This window comes from Cyprinodon variegatus, unplaced genomic scaffold (genome assembly GCF_000732505.1).
Source record: "Cyprinodon variegatus isolate N-32 unplaced genomic scaffold, C_variegatus-1.0 Scaffold539, whole genome shotgun sequence".
Taxonomy (NCBI): Eukaryota; Metazoa; Chordata; class Actinopteri; order Cyprinodontiformes; family Cyprinodontidae; genus Cyprinodon; species Cyprinodon variegatus.
Window position 1 is genome coordinate 71,590 of NW_015150992.1, and position 21,629 is coordinate 93,218.

A 21,629-nucleotide genomic window follows, 5' to 3' on the forward strand; every position below is an offset into this window, starting at 1 on the left:
TGGCTCAATGTTTAGAGAGTTGTTTAAGTTCGCTGATATATGAAATAATTTTGTTGTCTCGTTTCTCATCCATTCTGACACAAAGCAGCACTCCAGCATGACTCATAGCCGCCTTCATGTGTCACAGTAGGGTGGCCTTCTGGTCTTGTGACAAACTGCAAATGAGACCTCTTATGGCTTTCTTTTAACATGACACTTCTTTTTGTTCTTCTATTCCTTTACCTGAACAACTCAGAGCCTGGTTGAACTGAATTTTATTTGAGGGTATCATATTAAGGGGGTGGAATACAGATGATTGTGAGATTTTTAGTTACATTTCTTTTTGTGATAACTTGATAACCTGGAATCATTTCAGTGCCACTTTAAAAATATCTGTCACATATAATCCCAGTAAAACACATTTGAGATTATATTTTGACAAAATATTACAGTATATCAGCTTGGGTTTTCTTTTTTGCAACATTAATTGCGTATTTTCTTCATCAGACAACTCTCTGAAGAGAATGCCAACCTGCAGGTGCATGTGGAGATGGAAAGCAAAGAGAAGAAGCGTTTGAGTCGCACCAACGAGGAACTGCTGTGGCGTCTGCAGACAGGCGAGCTGAGTCCACACATGACCCCCAGCTCCTCCCCCATCCACCGGCCAGCCTCTGGACCAGGCTCACCGGCCCGTCCACACTCCTACCATCAGTGACTGTTTGTACCAAACACATTATTTTATTTAACTCTGAAAAAAGTTCCTCTGTTTTAAAGGAATGCTATACAATTGGTTATATGTTGTTTGTTGGGAAAATGTCATTCTTCCCCATGAATTATTAACAGTCCACTGAATGTTTTTTTTTCATTGACCTCATGAATTGTACTGATGAGCAAATCCTTATCATCTTTTTTTTCCAGCTGATGAAAGTTCAGAGCAGTGCCTCATTAACATAGTTATACCTTCATCTACATTTTTACCTTTCCTTTCCAGCTCTCAGGTTGATGGATAAACAAGACAGTGTAAGCCCTCGAAGCTCAATGACAAAATCAAAAAGCGCCTTTTGTCATCCATTTCCTCCCACCAGCAAGCTCCACCTGGGGCTCAGCAGTATTATGAGAAAAATCTACCTACACCTCTCATACTACAGATCAACATTTGTACGTTGAAGCATCTCATGCCCCATGCGTATGGATCATAACAAGCCATCTAACCTTTAAACAAATGAAACCACTTAACTGCCAACGCCATGTAAGTATATTATCAGTTATTACACGTGTAGACTGTAGATGTATGACTAGCTTTACAGCATGAGTTATCTTCCAGTTAGAGATGATTTAATGTGTGAAAATTGATGAGTCGAAAAGAAAAGCAGCACATGATATAGCTGGGAAACACAAACCATCACCTTCAGCTGAATGGAAGAAAAAATGGTTCAAAACCACCAAAGATGAAATCATTAAACTGTTACACACTTCATCGGATAAAGGTTTGGAGTTTAATGCAGCCCACTCAGGCTTTAGACAGAACTAAATACGCATTTCTTTCAAAGTTCGAAGAAATGGTTATATAAATGTTTATTAATGTTTTAAACTTTTTTTACATGTGGATTTTATTTATATAGAAACTGCTGAAAAATGAAACCGGCAGGTGTTCAGCTTTTTTGAGAAGAAAACAAATTTGGCTGCAGTTCTTTTAAAGTTTTTCTCTGCCTTTTTGCACATTTAGAGGGAAACTTTTTTAGTTTAGAAATGTATTTATTTATTTTAATTTTCTTTTTTTTTTTTCTTTTTTTTTTGCAAAACAGTTCTGGCTCAACCAGAGTGGGTGAAGAAAGTTCTGTAAGCATACATTTTCAACTCTTGCTCCAGTTTCTCAATTTGTAGTTTTATTAGGAAATTCAAACAATAGAATATGAATTGATCTAAAAGTAGAGTTGTGTGGCGATATTTACAGTAACAGTTTTTTTTTCTGGGCTCTTTACATTGTTCTGATTTTTTTTGGTTACACTTGACCAAACCATCATCACAATCATTAATAAATGGTAAAGAGACCATTAATGGTTAACGGGTAGTTTATCAATGTTAGCATCGAAACCATTTATGAATGGTAAAGAGATCATATTGTTCTTCCATCTTCGTTTAGCCCCAAATCTAGCATTAGTTGACTTTAGGCCTGAAATTAGCCTTTATTTTTAATTGAACTTGCCCTGTCATGTTGGACTTACCCTAACATTAGCGGGCATAATGCCTTAATAAATGATCTATTTACTTTTTAAAATGATTTAGATGCAGTTTATAAATGAATAAAACATTAATAAACTGTTAATCATTAATAAATGGTATATTTACCATCTACAAACGATGGTTATTATAAAGTGTAAACTTTTTTTTTTTTTTTACATACATCACAAACAAAAGTACAAATGAATGAAATATCCACCACATCTCCAGCTTGTGCTCATGTTTTGCAACGTTTTACGTGACCCTTAAGAAAACAGAAAGGAAAATCTGTCGCCAAGTTACTTCATTTTTTTATGGTTTGACTTAAGCTCAGGATTTATGAAGAATTGTGAGTCCTGAAAGGGAAAAAAACTGCCATAGTTTTGATTGTATTTGTATTTAATTTATTAGTGTTTACATACAGCAACCAGCCATCAGAGGGCCATCTTGCTTAACATTTTTCTTAGATGTGCATAGAAATATTCCAAAAGGTGTAGAGTATTATTTAATTCACAATATTTATGTATACATTTCATAGAGCATATTATGTTTAAAACCTGTTCAAACAATTATTTGGCTGATGTGTCTAATGTTAGATAATTATGTTCAGCGGGAAGAGAATCAGCTCTACACCGAGCGTGGAAGCTGCCTTTCTCTACATCAGGTTCTCCGATTGCACTGATTGCCTCTGTGTCCTGTGGACACTACCTTGTACTCATATACTGAACAAACATAAAAGACAAAAGCTTTTGTTTACAGTTTACATGCAATATCAGAGAGAGGCTGTTTCATCATGTGGATGTCTTTCCTTCTGTGGGTTTTTTTGTTAAAAAATATTGTATTAAGTATTTTCCAGATAAGCCTACATAAAAGCATGTCTTTATATGTTTTCTGTAAATGTATTTATTTTTTTCAGTTATACTTCATTCACCCTCCTTTAAATCAAAACAGTAACTTAGCTATGGTTAATAATAAGAGGTTATGGCTATGTATGTTGCACTTTGTATTTAATGATTAAATCACAATAAGCAGAGTAAGTAAAATGCTGTCTGTTTTGTATTTGTCTTATGCATATATGTAGATCATTTTTATTTGATACAGGTTAACTTTAGAAAGTTAATAATTGTACTGAGGATAGCTAGAGAAATTATGACTTTCGCTGCATGAAACCTTGCATCATGTCTATGGGCAGGGGGAAGATGATGGTGGAGTTCTTCTCTGAAGCAATGCTACTGAGTGTCTGCAGGTATCGTAGCTGGAGAGCAGACGGGGCTTCAGCTATAACCAGAGAAGCTTCTTTCAGAGCCCTGGAAGCATTCATTTCACCCTCTGCAGCAATGATCTGAAACAAAGACAATAGCACCCATTACAATCTGCTTCTCCATATGTTTACTTCGTGTTTTTTTTAGCTTGTAAAATTGCAAAGTAAGCCTTTGACTGCTGCCCTCACCTTAGCCCTGGCCTCCCGACTGGCCTCAGCCTCTGCAGCCATGGCTCTCTGCAGCTGTTGAGGCAGCTTCACATCCTTGATCTCCACACGCTCCACCTTGATACCCCACTGATCAGTGGCATCAGCCAGGGCTTCCTAAATTTTCCAACAAACGTTATTCTAGACTGTTTGCAGAAGCACTATAGCAAACTGGGAAAAAAAAGTGAAATATACAGTATATTTCCATTTATGGCCTTTCCTGCCTAACTACATCGCCTTATACATGTACTGTGTTACCTCTTCTCTTCATTTTATACAACAAATTTTACTCTGAAGTGAGAGGACAATACTGCAAAAAAGTGCCCATTTATGGAGCTCCTTTTACCCCTAACTTTTGATTTACCTACAAGTCACCATTAAAAATGTCCAGTCCAAATTGCATATTGCTGTGATGCATATTGGGATGTTTATCTTCCAATAAAATAGATATTGCACCTTTGAGACCTGACTGATACCGATATTGAACCGATACGATATTGGCATGGATCCTATATACCATTAATACTTATTTTTTTAAGTGTGGGATGTAAACAGGTTTGATCAAATAATATTATCAAACAGATAATGATAGTCAACAAAAAATCCTCCTTCTCACATATAAAGCCTTAATTGGCCAAGCTCCATCTTATATCAAAGATCTGGTTGTTCCTTATGTTCCTAACAGAGCACTTCGCTCTCAAACTGCAGGTTTACTAGTGGTTCCTAGAATTTCTAATGGGAGGCAGATCTTTTAGTTATCAGGCTCCACTCTTGTGGAACCAACTACCAGTTTTAGTCCGTGAGGCAGACACCCTGTCTGCTTTTAAGGCTAAGCTCAAAACTTTCCTTTTTGATAAAGCTTATAGTTAGGGTGGCTCAGGTGATCCTAAGCTATCTCTACAGTTATGCTGTTATAGGTTTAGACTTTTGGGGGACATGGACCCCCATTTCATCATTCTGCTTCATTCTCTCTCTATTCTCCAATTCTGCAGAATCTGTTAGTTCAATCTTTAACGTTATGCTCTCTCTGCTTTTCCTCAGAGTAGCTTTGCCTCCTCTGTTCCTGTTTGGCTGTGACGCCATCCTGGAGAGAAACATCAGCTGTGCTGCTTCCATCAACACCCTTGTTTATAGATGCTGGAGATAGGCTTGTTTTCCAGTGTGGTCCTGTTTCTCTCATCGTGACTGGGTGGATGTGCTCTCTTCGTCCTCTGGCATGGGAGCTCGTCTGCCTGGCTGTGTGTTTCCTGGAACGAGGCTGCCTTTTACAGCTGCTTTTTGTGTCTCTGCTTCTGTCTCCTTGAACCCCAATCGGCCTCGGCAGATGGCCGTTCACACTGAGCCTGGTTCTGCTGGAGGTTTCTTCCTGTTAAAAGGGAGTTTTTCCTCTCCACTGTCGCTACAAGCATGCTTAGTGTGAGTGATTGTATTTGAGTCAATGAGTCAATGCAATCAACTGGTTTTCCTTAGATAGAAAACTTTGTATCAATTTGACTGTATGATCTGGTGAACTGTAAAGTGCCTTGAGATGACATGTGTTGTGAATTTGGCGCTATATAAATAAACTGAATTGAATTGAATTGAACAGCAATAGGTACGAGAACAACTGACCCATTTCTCATAAACCAACCGAAGGTATTGTATTTTCACGGCTTACTAATATTCGGCATACTAATCTGATAGTTTATTGCCTAATTTCAGACCGATATCAGATTGAGACATTCCTAGTTGCATATGCATAAAATATTCTCCTCTACAGCTTGCCAAAAGCAACAAAAACAGAAGAAGGAACTCCATATATTTTTCCCTTCTTCTCATATTTCTTTATTGCTTTGTGTTATTTTGTCAAAACAAGTTTAGATATATCAAAGTGTGGTTCTGAAAAATGTGAAAAAGGTTAATCAGTTATTACTTATACTGTAAGCATTGTGTTTCTATAAAGACATACAGCTCCTGTAGTGCCTTTTATTAGAGTTTTTATCTAACCTGCATGCTCATTGAAATTCCTTCTCTGTCAGACAGAAGTTCTGCAAGGTTTTTGGTGCCAAGGACATTCCTCAGAGTGGTTTGTGCAAGCAGACGTGTGGATGAGTGTGCGTTGGACACATTTGCCACAGCTGAGATGGGACAGTGAATGCGAAAGTACACAACTCCATCCACTGACACAGTGACAGAGTCTTTGGTTAGGATCTATGAAAGGATATATAGATAGAATATTGTTCAGTAATAAAGACTCTTTTTTTAAGTGCCCGAAAAGAAAAAAAAAAATCTTAGAAACACATCCTTTATGTACAAAAAGAAGACTTACCTCTTGCGGAGGGATATCAAAAGATACTGTCCTTAGATCAACTTTCACAAAATTATCAGTGCAAGGCAAAACAAAGAAGAGGCCTAGAAAGAGAAAAATTACATACATTTCAAGCTTAACTTTAATGGGGAAATCTATTCCCAGGAGGATCCAGTGTTTCTGTAAAAAATGTAAAATGACAAACCAGGTCCTTTAGGCTTCCGATCCGAGATCCGTCCCAGTCTAAAGATGACTGCTCGTTCATACTCCTTCACTATCTGGACAGCAAACCAATACAGAGAGCAAAATGAAAACAATTTCTAAATATTGTGTCCTCCAAAAACCATTCATACCACTCATACATTGTATATTTCATTTGGCTTTATTGTGATACAGTACTGCAGCATTGTATATATATATTTTTTTTCTTCCTCTTTGAAGCTGCAACTCTTAAAAAAGAATGTTTCTCACAGCTTCCCACTTCTAAAAACTGATCATTTAGAATTTTTTTAAATAGCTCAATCCCTGTCAGATTGGATAGAGAGCATCTATGAAGTTTTGAAGTGTTACCGGAGTCTTACATGGATTTAGGTTTCTACTTTCCCTGTGCAATACACATGAATATGAAACCTCCTCCTGTCATCATTCTTACAAAGCAACTAGTTTGTTTGCATTCAGTTCTACTCCAATCATCATTTCACTCATTCTTTACACCTGTTCAGCTCCACTCTTTCTCATCAGAGCTCATGCTTACCACCTGTTCTTCTGCCTATTTAACCAGCTATAAAACCACTTACTGTTGCCAGATTACCGAAAGCCTTACTTATAGAAGTCCAGCGTTCCTTCCCTGCCTGATAACATCCGCTCCTCTGTCCTATGGCTTCCTAATTCCTTCCCATGCCCAACATCTCCTGCTTTCCAGTCTTAGGGCTAACCCTATCCAACCAGTAGTTTGGTGGTTATGTACCTGTGGTTTCCTGATATATATATAACCACATAGAAGGGGGTACTGATATCAGTGCATTGGACCTGTTCTGATGTCACCTCCACCCTGTTAAGAAGGAACCTAAGCTCAGCTCCTAGTTCCTCAGAGTTGGCAAGGGGTTCCTGAACTTGTTGCTGGAGGTTGCTTACCACCTCCCTTTTGGATTATAGGAAACTTTAAAACCTTTTCTGTTGTTTCTGGCGGAAATCTTGGGTCCTACATTTGAGTGGGTTTACACCTCCCTAGTTTCTGGTGTTTTGCAGCTTCCAGCAGGTGTTCCTCTTGGATTAAATTCAGTTAAATCCATCAACCACTGATGCGTGTTCCTGCCATCCCATTTTTTCAAGATGTGTTCAGGATGATATGTTTGACCAAATCTAGTGTAAAAGTATTTCAAAAATATTTTAACTTACAATTCCAGATGTATTTACAAATCAAGATAGAATTAGGATATGATTATCTGAAGGAAAATGACTTCACTACTTTTATCATAGTTAATGGGCCTAAATACAAATGCATGCTAAAATTTAAGCTCTCCACTGTGAGATCAATAAAATCTATCTTGTCTTATCTCACCTTATCTTAAAAGCTGAAGGAAATATGACACTATCTTCCTTTTACTTCATAATTATGCACTACGTTGTGTTTGCCATTCACATAAATCCTGATCAATGAATAGGACGAAAATGTTCTTACCTTGACACACATAAACAATGTGACTGGAAAGGTTAGCGCTATAAACAGTAGCGATATGATGACTAGCAATGAACCAAAGCATCCCAACCTTCCTGCATTTTTATCTGTGGGGAGATAGAAGTTAAAATCAAAGCTTGGCTTTGAATTTGCTTAAGATCTGTTCTATTAATATGAGCCCTAAATATCTATTTTGCAAGCTAGTGCACTAAGTTTGACGATAGTTAATTAAAGAGTGTTAGATCTATTTAAACAACAAAAACATCCATGCTGAGGGCTGCGCCAAAGTCAAAAATATCATTTGTAAACAGTAGTATCATTATTCCAAGAGAGATATCATTGGACCTTTGCCTGAGCTAGGAGTTGCTTTGCAAACTCTCTTATATATTATAAATTGATTTCATGCCTTTCAATAAAATTGTCAAAGCGGGATTGGAATGATTCAATAATTTTCCTCCTTGATGGTGTCGACAAGTAAAGTCCTCAACGTTTGACAGTAACCAATCATTTATTACACAAAAGTGCCAATAAAATCTATAATGTCTTTCTTGGTATTTGACTTAAATACACAATGATCCATTAAAAACTCGACTGGAAATCTGAATTTCATGTACATTTCATGTAAATGGATATATATATATATACATATATATATATATATATATATATATATATATATATATATATATATATATATATATATATATAGAGTGCTTTTATCAAGCCAGATCTTGGATAGTAGNAGAGTGCTTTTATCAAGCCAGATCTTGGATAGTAGCTCTTCAAAACACAAAAATGAATTAAAATTTGATGAGTAAAGGTCACCAATCCTTTTTAATCTTATCAATACCATAGTTTGAAAGTTACATCTGCTGATTTCCACACATTGGACTAAATTGTGACAAAATGTTCAGAAAATGATTTTCATTTTTTCTAAATTGTGTAACATCGCTGATTGGTTTAGTCTTTTTATTTATAATTAATAACAAAAAAGAAGATTTTGTATTGTTTTTTAGAAACTGAATTGGCCGGAATCGACTTCTTTATATCAGTCAGAAAAATAATTTTACATCATCTGTCATCAAACGGACATTGTGTGCTTGGTGGGGCCCATTGTGATCCCAGGGATGGGTGGATGCAGATGAATGGCTGCTGTCTATGGCCTGAGAGCTAGTGGCAAGGGAATGAGTGGACATCCTTGGTGAAAATCCTTTATTCTAAATGGCTTTAATAATATCTTATATTTTTTTTATTCTCTTGGGTTATCATACATTTACAAGTTTTTTCCACAACACAACATTTCCAATATGTTAAAAATATTCATTTTACCCTATTGGAAGCTTTTTCCTGCATCAGATGAGAGAAGTGCACTCTATTTAGACCAAATTCTGATATTGTGGTATCTTTACCACCCAAAAGACAATAAACCCATTCACGTGGACCGATGATCCTTATGTTTGGCAGTATTCTTTGCAGCTGATTTTGAGATTTGAGTTTAGAAAACTAGTACTGTAGGCCTCAGGGTTTTACATTTACAGTATTAGGGGATTTACCCGGCTTTGGCAGGGGAATAATTAAAGCCTGATTCATGGAGGGAGGCAGGAAGCCTTTTATAGAGAATGATAAAGATGTCTAAAAATATGCTTTTTAAAACAAATTAACTGTGTAATGTAGCACTTAGTATAATCCTGACTCTTTTTTCAATAAATCTGTAATAAATGATTAAACTTTACATTTCTCCTTTCAAAATTATAGTAATATTTGGGGATCCCTGCTTATTCTAAGTAAATCTTCAATACCGAATCTAAATTTGAGTTCTTGATTTAGATGTTTTCTCTTCAACGGCTCGATAGAAGGATACAGCAAATGGGAAATATGGCATCCAATTTGAATAAATGGTGAAACACATCATTTAGGGAGGGATTGCATTCAAGTCGATGCAATCAACTGGTTTTCCTTAGATAAAAAACTTTGAATCAATTTGACTGTATGACCTCGTGAACTGTAAAGTGCCTTGAGATTACATGTGTTGTGAATTGGCGCTATATGAATAAACTGAATTGAATTGAATTTACAGGCTACCAAGACCTACATTTATAATAAAATGTATTACTGCAAATAAACTATTTTAAAAAAGCCAAAAACCCAATGTAACAAACAACATCATTTGAAATACAATCATGACAACAAATAAAGTAGCAGTAAGTTAAGAAATGTCATAATTCTGACTGAGAATATGGTGGTTTACACCTTAAAACATTAATTCCTTGTCCTCCTTGTTCGTGCCTCTATAACAATAATGAGAACATAATTACCTTCAATATTTTCTTCACTTATCTGAAGTTTGCCTTGAGTAACCATTTCCACTGTGCTGGATGTTGTCGAGATCATTGGTGAAGCATCCGGATAATGGAGAAGCAGCAGCACACTTGTTTACTTCCCTCCCTTCTCTCAGTAGGGTGTGGTCTATCCACTTCGCTCTTACTGCTTCCTGTAAATCTATTGGTGTGGTAACCTGAACCACAGAGCATCCAGCTTTTGCATACTACTGTAGTTGAAATCTCCAGTTTCTAAAACCAATAGTCCTACTAGTATCTTAGGGGGAGTCTTATCACTTGTTGACTCCAGGTGATGAATAATTAACAAGTCCAGAAACATGAGACTTGGTGTGAAGAGGCGGCGGGACCGTCAGCTCATCTCATTTTGAAAGAAAGCACTTATAGCAGTTCATTACTTTGCAGTAATGGGTTTTTCATCGACTACGATAAAGAAATGCTTCCTTTTTACAGCATAAGTTGCATAACAAACCACATTTACATCATTTATAGAAAAAGTAAGAGGCCTGAAATGGGAAATTCAATAAAACCTGTTCATTATTTTGCTAATGATTAGTTTGAGGTACCTCAGTCTGAACAGAGAAATGTTTTAGAAAAGCTAGACCAAATAATCTATATCTATTTGAGTAGCAGGACCAGGTTGCTCTTACTAAAAAAAAAAAAAAAATGGGCAGAAAGGTGGTACATAAGTTTTCCCACATACACAATGACAAGGTTGCACAAAGATATATCTTTAAAAATGTCTTCAACAAAACACTATGCAAAGTACATCATTTTCTGTGACTGTGCACCATGTCTCCTGATTTTCTTTTAGTCTGCAAGGGAATGAATCTATTTCAGGGTATCGAGATAAGCTTTTGCATTCCAAGTTATGCAAATTAACCTTTAGACTAAATAATTTTTTTAAAAAACACTAAAAAAACTGTTGACTGCTTATTGACTTTAAAACCTCAGTTTAGCAACATTCTAAATGTTAATGCACTGGTTATAACTATCCACCTCATAAAACAACACATGGTAGCAAAAACATCAAGCAGATACTTGAATGTTAAGATTAAAACTTTATTTCATATGACGAAGACATTTTGTCTGAAATTTGTTATAACAAAATTCTTATTTTAATATTGTTTTAGAAGTATCAACCACTTTATTTATCATTTAAACAAAACATTGTAGGCAGAGTTACATCAGGTCAGACATGTTAATTAGGGGGATTAATCAGCACCCACCCTATCCATCATATACTTGCGGCTCAACTCGTAAGCTAGGAAGAGGGCTCCGTTGGCAGGGAAGGTGCGTATCATGGTGGGAGTCAAACCAGAGTACAGAGCGGTGAACCCTGGGGGGAAGACACAGTCAACAGCTACACAGGTTGTTCCCTAAAGACGATGAAGCCTCCATCTTGGGCAATTTGCAAATTAATGCATTCATGATGTGTCCCACAACCTTAAAGAATGGGTTTATGCAAACAATCCCCCATTGACAGAGAACAGGACACATTTTTTAATCTTTCAAATAAGCCTGGCTAATTCAGAGAAAGTATTAATACTGTTTATATCTTTTTTATTAAAAATACACATTTCAAGACAATAGCTGGATCATCTAGATTTTATTTCCTGACCAGAGATGGAAATCCTTTGAAAGGAGTAATTTTGTATGTGCAGCTTTACCTTTAGCATTGTTAATAAAATGGCAGTTTGTCCTACATTAGGTCTAATAAGCATATGAAAATAGAAAACATTATGCAAGACATGTTCATAGTTAACATCTTGGAAATCCGGTTTATCTTATCATCAAAGGAGTTACAGCCTACTTAACAGTTCAGGAAACTAACCCTTGAGCTAATTCCCACAAAGTGCTAATAAACACACAAGACTTTTCCTGTTGTCATGGAGATAGGAGATTACTGCTAAAGGATTAAAAAGATTAAATGTGGGTAAAAAGCTAAGTATAACTTGGACGTTAAAAAAAAGTGAGGGAAAAAGTATTTAGTCAGTCACTGATTGTGCAAATTCTTAGGAAAGAGGAGAGCACTCTAATTGTCATATAAGGTACACTTCAGCTTAGATAGAATGAGAAAAATCCAGGAAATCACATTTGAGCATTTTCAAAGGATTTAATCTATAAATTAACAAGGAGAGTGATTCAACAATAAGCAAGCAGGCTGGTATGAATAAACCAACTGGGGGAGCAATTATAAGACAATGAAAGACATAGAGGACCACCGAATATCTTCATGCAAGATCTCATCTGATGGGGTCAAATAATAATAAGAATGGTAGGCAAAAATCCTAGAACTACACAGAGAGAGCTGATGAATGACCTACAGAGGGCTCTGACCAAAGCAAAAAAGGCTACCATCATTACACACTATGCTGAGAGAGACTTAAATCCTGCAGTCACAGGAGTGTCCAGACCATCTGAAGTTTTCCAGAGAGCATATGGATGATAAAGAAAATTGGGAGAATATCATATGGTCAGATGAAACCAAAATATAACTTCTTTTTTTGCACAAACTCAACTCGTCATGTCTGGAGGAAGAAAAAGCATGAGGGTTGAAACATAAAACTTTGGCACTATTTTTCTGCAAAGGAGACAGGAGGACTTATTTGTCTTCAGGGAAGAATGAACGGGACAATCTAATGGGCTTTTAGCCAAAACCTGCTTTCATCAGGGAGAACATTGGAGAAGGAATTTGGCTAGGTTCTGCATGGAGGAATGGGCCAAAATACCAGCTACAGTGAGAGTAAATCTGGTAACGTTTGACCTCTGTCATTGCCAACAAACGTTATGTACAAACTTTAAGTATTGAGCTGAACTTTTTCATTGACCAAATATGTATTTTTCCACCATAATTTTTAAATAAATTATTTGGAAAAATCATACAATAGGATTACCTGGATTTGTTTCTCCCATTTGTTTCTCATAGTTCAAGTTTACCCATTATTGTTGGTTATGTTCCTAACAGAGCCCTTTACTCTCAATCTGCAGCTTTACTAGTGGTTTCAAGGATTTTTAAAAGTAGAATAGGAGGCAGATCCAGCTTTAGTCCGTGAGGCAGAAACCCTGTGTACAATTAAGGATAGGCTTAAAATAATTCTTTTTGATGAAGCTTCTACAGTAGTAAGAGTGGCTTAATTTATCATGAGCTATAGTTACATATGCTACTATAGACTTAGACTGCTGGAGGACATAGGGACCACTTTTCATCAATTTGCTTCTCCCATTCTGCAGTATTTTGTAGTTCAATCTCTGAATTTATGCTTTCTTTGCTTTTTGTCATTGTATTAGCTTCATCTGATCTGTTCTTGTTAGGTTTTGAAATCACCCTGGAGAAATATCAGCTGGGCTGCTCTCATCAACCCCTTTGTATATAGATGTTCAAGTGTAGTCCCGTTTCTCTTACAGTGAATTGTCTCTGTAAAGGGCCTTCATATGACTTGTGTTCTGAATAGGCACTATAAAAATAAAATGTATGAAATTGATGTAAATTACATACCTCTCTCATCTTTCTAAGTAGAAGTTGCACAATAAGTAGTTGACCTTTTTTTTTTGCCCCACTATAAATGGCAATACAGATACAGCTTGCAGGCTTTTAATGAACAACACATGTTCAACACTTACCCTCAGTACGTATAATACCCAAGAAGGTCTTCATGAACCCCTCTTGCCTTCCAGCTAATGAGTAAACCTGGATCCTAGACTTCACACAATCTATTGGATAGACCACCAGCCAAAGACAAGCTCCTCCAAATCCACCACTAAACATGAGTGGAAGAATGCCTGCATACAAAGATATACGTTTTTAACATATCTTTTAAAACACACATGAAAATGAAAATTAGAATAACATACCTATACTGTCTTTGTCTGTGCCCTTATGTTGTGCAAAAGTTGTCCGACACAACTCATAGGCCCCAAAGAAGCAGAAGTAACCTGGTATCTCCCTAACAATGGTTGAGGTCAGTCCCTGGTAGAAACCCAAAGGACCGTCAGTTCTCAGTACAGTCCTAACCACAGACCAGACAGTGCTGATGTCCCACCACAAACACAAAAACAAAGGTGAAGTCAGATGAAACTCAAAATGCTTGGTTAATTGCAATATTTCTGGTGAAGCTGACCTCCGGTGTCCTTTCGCTACCTTGCCAGTCGCTTCCATTTCGTGCATGGCCTGCAGGCGACATTTCACCAACTCTGTTGGGCACAAGGCCATGGAGGAGAAGATGGAGGCTAAGGACCCAGCAGATGCTTTCTGGATGTCACTGAACACATTAAATTAAGTTAAATGACACATTAGAAAACTAAATTTTGTGACAATCTTTAGACATCACCACCCAAATGAAACCATCTGAAAGCTCAAAAGGATAAAACAGTAACTTTTCACCACTCCACCTAGACCTATTCTGATTCGCTTTCAAGCCTTGCTCTCTCTTGTATTATTGCCGCCTGAATGATCTATAAATCACGTGTCAGCCTTTTGTAAAATATAGTTCTTTTAAATAGCTCCCTCATAAGAAAAGTCTAATAACTGTACTTACAAAAGAAGGTTTCTGTAAAAAAAATAAAGTTTGTTTGTTTTTGCTAATGTATTTAATTTCATGTAATAAAATGCAAAGTAAATACTTAAAATAAGACTATGTGATTTTTATGGATCTTTGCTGTAGATTCCATGACTCACAGTTTCAGAGTACCTATGATCAAAAACATTTTAGACTTCTACATGCTTAGCAAGTAGGAAAAAACTGGGTATTGTTACAGAGGTAATTATCCAGTGCGAAATTTGCATAACAAAATATTAAAAAATCTTATGCAAATTTCTGTTAAACCCTTTTGACTGAAGTTGCTGAAAAAACGTTGAGAAAAACGAGTCTAACTTTGAAGATATCACAGTCAGCCCTATTTCTTATGCATCTACTCCAGAAAAGCTATACCATTTTACTGCAACTGCTTGCTCTCCCTCATTTCTCTCTACAAATAGAACATTTTAACCTACCAGTAAGAACCTCTAACCAAGACTTTATCAAAGCCATCCACTAACTACAAACAACTATAATTGATATAGCCTGTCAGATGGCCAAAGGTTTTTGATCCAGAGTGAAAATTATAATGGCAATAAGAAATCCACATCAGAATCAAACCTTAGTTCGGTTCCTTTATCCATCCTTAACAAAAGGCGGACAGCGTCCTGGCACAGGCCGTAACTTAAGAAGAGCACCGCATTTTCACTGATGTTGGCAAGGAGGGCCGGTGTGGTGCCTTTGTAGAGACCACGGAGTCCCACCTGTTTGAAAGTTGAAATGAAGCAGTGGATGAAGCCACGGTACATGCTGGGAAACGTCTGCATCTTCACCTTGGCTGTGTCAAATGGCTGACCACTTAGCACGCAGGCTGTACCACCTAAAGTAGGACAGCATAATAATTGATCAAAGTTTTAAGCTTCACCAAAGCAGAAGACACACCTTCTAATTCATCATTAGGGTACACATTCATTCAGTGCATAGGAAATGTTTAAATTCCCCATTCAATGTATTTTATTTGATAGGTCACCACACCAGTTGTTCCAGCAAATGAAACGCTGAATTGTGTGGCATGCATTTTTATTCACTTCCCTTAGTTTCCTGGTACCGCCTCAAGTGCCAAGTAGCATGTTTTAGACTTCTTCTCACTGCTGCACACCTGACTTATATTAATAAATGATTAATTGGCCTTTGCATCACTTAAAGGCTGCTAAGCAGGACATGCAATTATTTGAATCATTTTTGCTGCAACAGATAGACATCTAAAACATGCAGGGTAGTGGTACTTGTTGAACAGGAGAACTACTTTTTGGTCTAATTAGTGATAACAGTATTCCTTTCTCTAGAAGGTTATCTCGAGTGCAGAGCACATTTGAGAGCATAGCCTTGCCCCAGTTTATAAATAGGATCTAGGTCTCCAATTTAACTTAAGACTGTCACATAAATGTGGTCTGATTAAAAAACGTTCACATGTAGCTCTGACTTAGATTAGGCTCCTGAAGTTTTGAGCCTTGAACAGGTATTCTGTCAATATTGCTCTCCATTTTGTTTCTTCTTTCTATCTTCTTTCTATCCTCCCATCAAGCTCAAACGGCTTTTTGAATAGCAGATTACTAAAAGGATCCCAAAATTTGACGCTGAGTAAAAGTTCAGTCCCTGTAAGGATGGGGTCTGAGGGTAGATTAGGCAAAGAAATAAAAGGGAGCTTGCAACAATTTCTTGTTGTAGGAATTCTTTATGAGGTTGTTTTAAAAAAAAGTGCTTGAATGCCATATGCAGCCCTCAACCATATTTCTATAATCTGGTCTGTTAGCACAGATAAAGATGGTGATTTATTAATATTTTACATTTACATTTTAATAGACAAATGATCAGAATCTTAAAACATAGAAATGTCAGGTACAACTGGAAATATTTCTTAATTATGAATCAGATTTCTGCATACAGTAAAAGAGAACCATGAATGTTTATGAGCTTTTAATCTAAGTCCATCTTGAATTTATTTCAAAAGATGAGATTAGGTTCAAAAAATTATTGCAAGACAAAAAGGATATCAATTCACCAAACAATTTAGGAAACCGTAATCCTGTCATGTGTTTTGGATCTATAATGCAATGCAGATCTCCTTTCTGCTCAAAACCCTGACCATTTTGCTGGTGAAGATTCTCAGTCATCCAGGTCATAGTCAGTTTCCCTGACCGTTTTGTGTATTTCAAAACAACTGACCTTCTTTAGATTATCGTTAAACAAGCAAAAATTTAAAATAGGCAAAATCATTTATTTTGTGAACTAAGGTGAATGAAGCCTCTGTCCTTCCTTCTGATATAGAAACTGGCTCAGAGCACTTCTGCTTAACTTTTTTTCCCAAGGCAGAGACTCCTGTGCTGCTAATTTACCTTCTCTAACATAAATGGTTAATTTAAATTCCTTTTGTATGTCTGCTTTTATCTCCTTGAACATGCAGTCTGCCCAGGCAGAAGGACTCTCCAACCGAGAGAGTTCTGTTAGAGATACCGAATGTAGATTCTAGCATCATCAAATCAGTCAACAACATTAGAGAATAGGGAGCTTCTCCAAACATTAGGGCAAAGCAAAACAAGGACTACTAGCCATACTAATATTATAACATAAATGAAGTGTAAATTCTCTCATTAAAAGATAACAACAAACAGATGAGTAAAATCAAGAAAATATCATAAAAAGAATTACAGAGAAGTGATAGATATGTGCATACAGATGATAATATTGGAGACTATGATCATTTATATGAGAGTTCATGAACTGTGATGGATCTTGGGGAAGTCCTTAGAAGTCGGATTGTCTTAGCTTTAAGACATCTTTAATTCCTATCAGACAACAGCAGCTCAGACATCAGATAATATCCATGATGATCAGGGAGCCCATTATATTTTATTTTTCATGTTTGAAAGGGCATGCTAAGTTTAGCACATGGTGAACTGGCTTTATATGTTTAATTCTAGTACAGTATATCTGGTAAATAAAGTGAATGTGTGACAGAAAACATTCTAAGGCAAACTATTTGCTAACTAATTGTTGACAGATCTCCATTCCCCTATTGAGCTATGACAACTAGAACCACAATGTTTCACCACATAAGCTGTGATGATCAGTGTGATTTACGAAGTATTCATTGCTCCAAAGGTATTTTTTGAAGTATTGCAAAAGTAGTAACAAGAAATATTCTATTTTTAGATTAAATATTGCACAGTGATTCTATTAATTATTTTATATATATTTATTTTGAATAATCTAACCATGCTTTCAAGTTGATTAGGTAAAGGATTTGTGAAATCATATGCATCTTTTTCCCTTCAACTCACAATTTGGCACCACTTTTTCCTGGCTTGTGAACATTTCAATAAAATACATTGAATGAGGTGACATGAACCTATTGTGAACATATTCATAAAATGTTTTATGAATATGAGTCTTCATGCAATGCAATCCTCAGCTTATTTAAAAGAATGACTGTTTAAAAAAACTATTGAACTTGCCTGCTGCTCCCGCTGAGAAGTCAATGACAGCTTGTATTACAGGATGTGGGGCCATGATGGTGTCTGTGTAAAAACACAACACTTCAAAAAAGACTGCAAATCCTAAAAGCCCCTGAAACTGGAAAGCGAAAAAAAGTTGACAATGACAAATGAAGTTTATATCAAACTCACCCGTAGTCCACTAAATATGGATTTAGGCTACAGTATCTGGTGTCTTTCTTTTGGCTCACCTTCGATACGATGTGTCCAGTAGCTATGGCAAACAAAAAAACAGCGATTTAAAGCAAAACTCCAGAGCAAACTCACACTAACCGTCTGTCCTAAACTTCCGTCATCTCAAGACTTGGAGCGCACCTTACGTAAGCGCGTAAAGACGGATTTCAATACATTAGACGCTCTCTGTTGGCAACATGGCAAAAAAAAGTTTAAAATAAAGATGTAGTCTGTGTATCAGTCAATTAATGGTGATCAATTAAAGTCACATTTAAAGTCAGTCAATTAAATTAAAGTCACTATCTGTCACTATGGTGCGCTGTGTGCCATAGCTGTGATACTTTGTGCTGTGAATGTCCACTAGATGTCAGCAGACTCCACGCCAAGGATACTATCTATCTATCTATCTATCTATCTATCTATCTATCTATCTATCTATCTATCTATCTATCTATCTATCTATCTATCTATCTATTTGATCCCATCCCAAAGTATTTGAAACTAACACACCAGTGTGTCAATCTCAAGGAAGATTAATGCAAAATAAGGATTTATTATCACTGTTATAATCTAAACTGTGCATGTAGTATATTTTGCTACAGTTCTTACACTGAAAAAAACAATGCAGCAGTTTTCAGCATTAAATGCAATTCAATTCAGTTTATTTATATAGCGCCAATTCACTACACAAGTCATCTCAACGGACTTTACAGTTCAACCAGATCATACAGTCTTAATTACTTAATCATATTTAGTTACTTTAACACAATTGTTTCATGTTAGCAGGGTAGGACATAAAACAATTGTGTTACAGTAACTTAATATGATTAAATAAATGCCAAAAGCTGTTGCATAATTTTTTTCAGTATATATAAGTCATGCAGAGTTGGTGCAGTGTTAGTATCTTCATCATATTTATCTGCTCCAAAGTATTGTTATATTTACCAATGTCAACCCTTTAATATGATATGAGTATGTAAAATTGTCATTCTAGGGGAGTGACTGTATCTGTTATGTGATGTTCCCACTTTGAAGTGGACATGATCAATGTGGTCCAAGAACAGAACATCTCTGAACATGCAAGAGTTATGAGGGGATCCAGGCTAATTGATACAGGTGGGGGCAAGACTGGTCACTGTTGTCCAGTTAATAGGCCATGTACTGTAACCCACATTGGACTGAATTCTGGTTCAAAGAGAGAGGGAGAGAGAGATTTATGTTTATTTATGTTTTTAACTATGCAGAGAACTGTGCATTTCGAACGTATTCAGTGTGTTGCAATTTTATGTTACAGCCTTATTCCAAATATAAAATAAATAGACTGTAAGTAGTTCCTGGATCCACTGTAACTGACAACCTTTATGAGTCTTTATGATTTTTTTTTTTAATATTGGTTCAGAATCAGAGTGGAAAACTGTTTAAGAATGATTCATAAGGAAATGCATAAAAAGCAAACACTGCAAAAGCAAAGTTGCGTAATACAGTCAGATTTTTTATATGGCTTCTTTTTCATCATTTTAATCTAAAAGATTCTTTTAATTGTTTTTTTCCTAAGCAAAAAAAACAATTAAAAGCGTAACTTGACAGTTATAATTAAAATATAATTTTGGTTTTATTCTATCCGGAATAAATAAAAAACAAAGACAAATGAGAGAAAGAAAGTAGGAAAAAGAAAACATTTAATTAATTTTATGTTGTCCATGTGTTACAAAAGGGGCCTTTTCAATGACTAATTGTGTGTATCATCGCTTCGCTTCAATTATTATCCATTTAAAACATGTGTTCATAACATTTTCTTTGTCATGACCATTTAAATATTCCCCAGAACATTTGGTTGATTTGACCATTTTTAAAATTAGGCGTGTCCCAATAAAATCTTCTCATGTGTGATACAATACCCATATTGCAGCTTTTAGTGTTAACTAATACCAACATTGACCTGATATAACATCCTGTGTCATACATCATTTATTGCCTATTTTATAGCGTGAAATGATAGAAAAGGCTTGATCATATGATATTTCTCAAACAGAGAACAAAGGTTACCATATAACATATGACAACTGACCCATTTCTTATTCAACTTAGTTACATAAACTTCAATCAATAGCAAATCTAAGCATAATGTTTCTATGAGCTTATCAGATATTTTAGAGGCACAATCTGATATTCATTTTTTGGCTAATATTGGATCAATTTCAGATATGAACATCGATTCAGGACAGCCCTATTTAAAATCCAAGAACAGTTGTATTGTTTTACCAGTTTCCATTGTTTTTATAATTAGTCTAAATTTACAAGACTGGATAAAATAATTTTTAAATAGTATCTATTAAGTCTATCAACAGTTCTAATTTAGGTCTGCACTTTGACTTAAGAATTCAGACACATTATCATGCTTTGTTTTACAGTTATGTTCTCAATGACAAGCTTTCTTCCCTACTTGATGGTATTAGCACATGCATATGCTTTTATTTAAACTACTCTATTCCATTGATCATTGTAATACGTATGCATGTTAAGCTGGAAGGTAACCTTTGCCCTTACTTTAAATCTATGTTTAGCTTCTGCATTCATTTGTATAGTGATTAAACAGAATAAGAGTTTTAACCCCTTATCTATCTCTATGGATAGATCAAACAATATCAACGATTAGAGTCAATTTGCACGTGTAATGTATTTAAAAAGCTGACAAAAAACAAGAGGATTAGGTTGACTAGATAAAAAAAAAATACATTTTAAAGACTTATCGAGCATTTACAGAAGAGGATTAGGGCCACTGAAAAAAGAAAAAAAGTTACCTGATTTTTAAACGTCATTTCAGTTTAGTATGGGATAAGTCAGAATTCTGACTTTTTTCTAAGATTTCTGACTTTAATCTCAGAATTCTGAGATTTTTATTTATCAGGATGCCAAAAAGGAATTCTCATTTGTTTTTTTCCCCAAAATTTCTGAACCTCTGTTTTGTGCAAAAGTTATATATTGGTCCTTATTATGCTTGTTTCTATTGATTAATGTGAATCTGATTTTGTTCTGCATAACTTTTTTTTTCTTTTTGCTCTGCATAAGTTGTTCTTTTTTTGCCCACCACCCTAAAAATAAAAAACTAAATTTGTGACAAAACATGTCTTTTAATCTCAGAATTCTAACATTAAAGTCAGAATTCTGAGGTTAAAGTCCGAATTTTGAGATTAAAGTCCGAATTCTGAGATTAAAGTCTGAATTTTGAGATTAAAGTCTGAATTTTGAGATTAAAGTCAGAATTCTGAGAAAAAAGTCAGAATTCTGAGATTAAAGTCAGAATTTTGAGATTAAATTCCGAATTTTGAGATTAAAGTCAGAATTCTGAGATTAAAGTCAGAATTTTGAGATTAAATTCCGAATTTTGAGATTAAAGTCAGAATTCTGAGATTAAA

At 35.7% G+C, this 21,629-nt stretch overlaps 3 protein-coding genes across 5 annotated transcripts in view; 1 reads left to right on the top strand and 2 right to left on the bottom strand.

Moving 5' to 3' along the window:
* Positions 1-1,652, top strand: part of LOC107095341 (microtubule-associated tumor suppressor candidate 2-like) — a 24,792-nt gene extending 23,140 nt beyond the window's left edge. Inside the window, exon 15 of the mRNA XM_015391384.1 lies at positions 487-1,652. Within this exon, the coding sequence (XP_015246870.1) occupies positions 487-694 (208 nt within the window). The 3' untranslated portion in view covers positions 695-1,652. The remainder of the gene's footprint in view (positions 1-486) is intronic.
* Positions 1,653-2,668: 1,016 nt separating this feature from the next.
* On the bottom strand, positions 2,669-10,167 carry stoml3 (stomatin like 3). The gene is made up of 7 exons (XM_015391397.1): positions 9,948-10,167; positions 7,636-7,739; positions 6,160-6,232; positions 5,976-6,058; positions 5,654-5,857; positions 3,650-3,784; positions 2,669-3,541 (listed from the first exon to the last, which is right to left on the bottom strand). The coding sequence occupies exons 1-7, from the start codon at positions 10,021-10,023 to the stop codon at positions 3,347-3,349; spliced, it is 870 nt and encodes a 289-aa protein (XP_015246883.1). The 5' UTR covers positions 10,024-10,167; the 3' UTR covers positions 2,669-3,346.
* Positions 10,168-11,045: 878 nt separating this feature from the next.
* slc25a15 (solute carrier family 25 (mitochondrial carrier; ornithine transporter) member 15) lies at positions 11,046-18,445 on the bottom strand. 3 transcript variants are annotated; one of them, XM_015391395.1, is made up of 7 exons: positions 18,231-18,445; positions 18,001-18,118; positions 15,107-15,365; positions 14,090-14,230; positions 13,824-13,999; positions 13,593-13,751; positions 11,046-11,307 (listed from the first exon to the last, which is right to left on the bottom strand). In XM_015391395.1, exons 2-7 carry the CDS (start codon positions 18,053-18,055, stop codon positions 11,183-11,185), a joined length of 915 nt encoding a protein of 304 aa, XP_015246881.1. In that variant the 5' UTR covers positions 18,056-18,118; positions 18,231-18,445; the 3' UTR covers positions 11,046-11,182. The 3 variants fall into 3 exon arrangements, with proteins under 3 accessions (XP_015246881.1, XP_015246880.1, XP_015246882.1); XM_015391394.1 differs by having other exon boundaries at positions 18,001-18,063; positions 18,172-18,445; XM_015391396.1 differs by having other exon boundaries at positions 18,001-18,063; positions 18,231-18,308.
* Positions 18,446-21,629: the final 3,184 nt, after the last annotated feature.

Bases quoted from the DNA above. Each gene is read 5' to 3' on its own strand.
- stoml3 (XM_015391397.1), bottom strand. From the start codon at position 10,023: ATGATCTCGACAACATCCAGCACAGTGGAAATGGTTACTCAAGGCAAA. The intron at 7,740-9,947 runs GTAATTATGTTC...ATCTCCCCACAG, and splicing joins AAGTGAAGAAAATATTGAAG to ATAAAAATGCAGGAAGGTTG. The intron at 6,059-6,159 runs GTTTGTCATTTT...TTCTCTTTCTAG, and splicing joins TCGGAAGCCTAAAGGACCTG to GCCTCTTCTTTGTTTTGCCT.
- slc25a15 (XM_015391395.1), bottom strand. From the start codon at position 18,055: ATGGCCCCACATCCTGTAATACAAGCTGTCATTGACTTCTCAGCGGGA. The intron at 14,000-14,089 runs GTCAGCTTCACC...GTGGGACATCAG, and splicing joins GTAGCGAAAGGACACCGGAG to CACTGTCTGGTCTGTGGTTA. The intron at 11,308-13,592 runs GTAAGTGTTGAA...TCTTCCCCCCAG, and splicing joins GGGTATTATACGTACTGAGG to GGTTCACCGCTCTGTACTCT.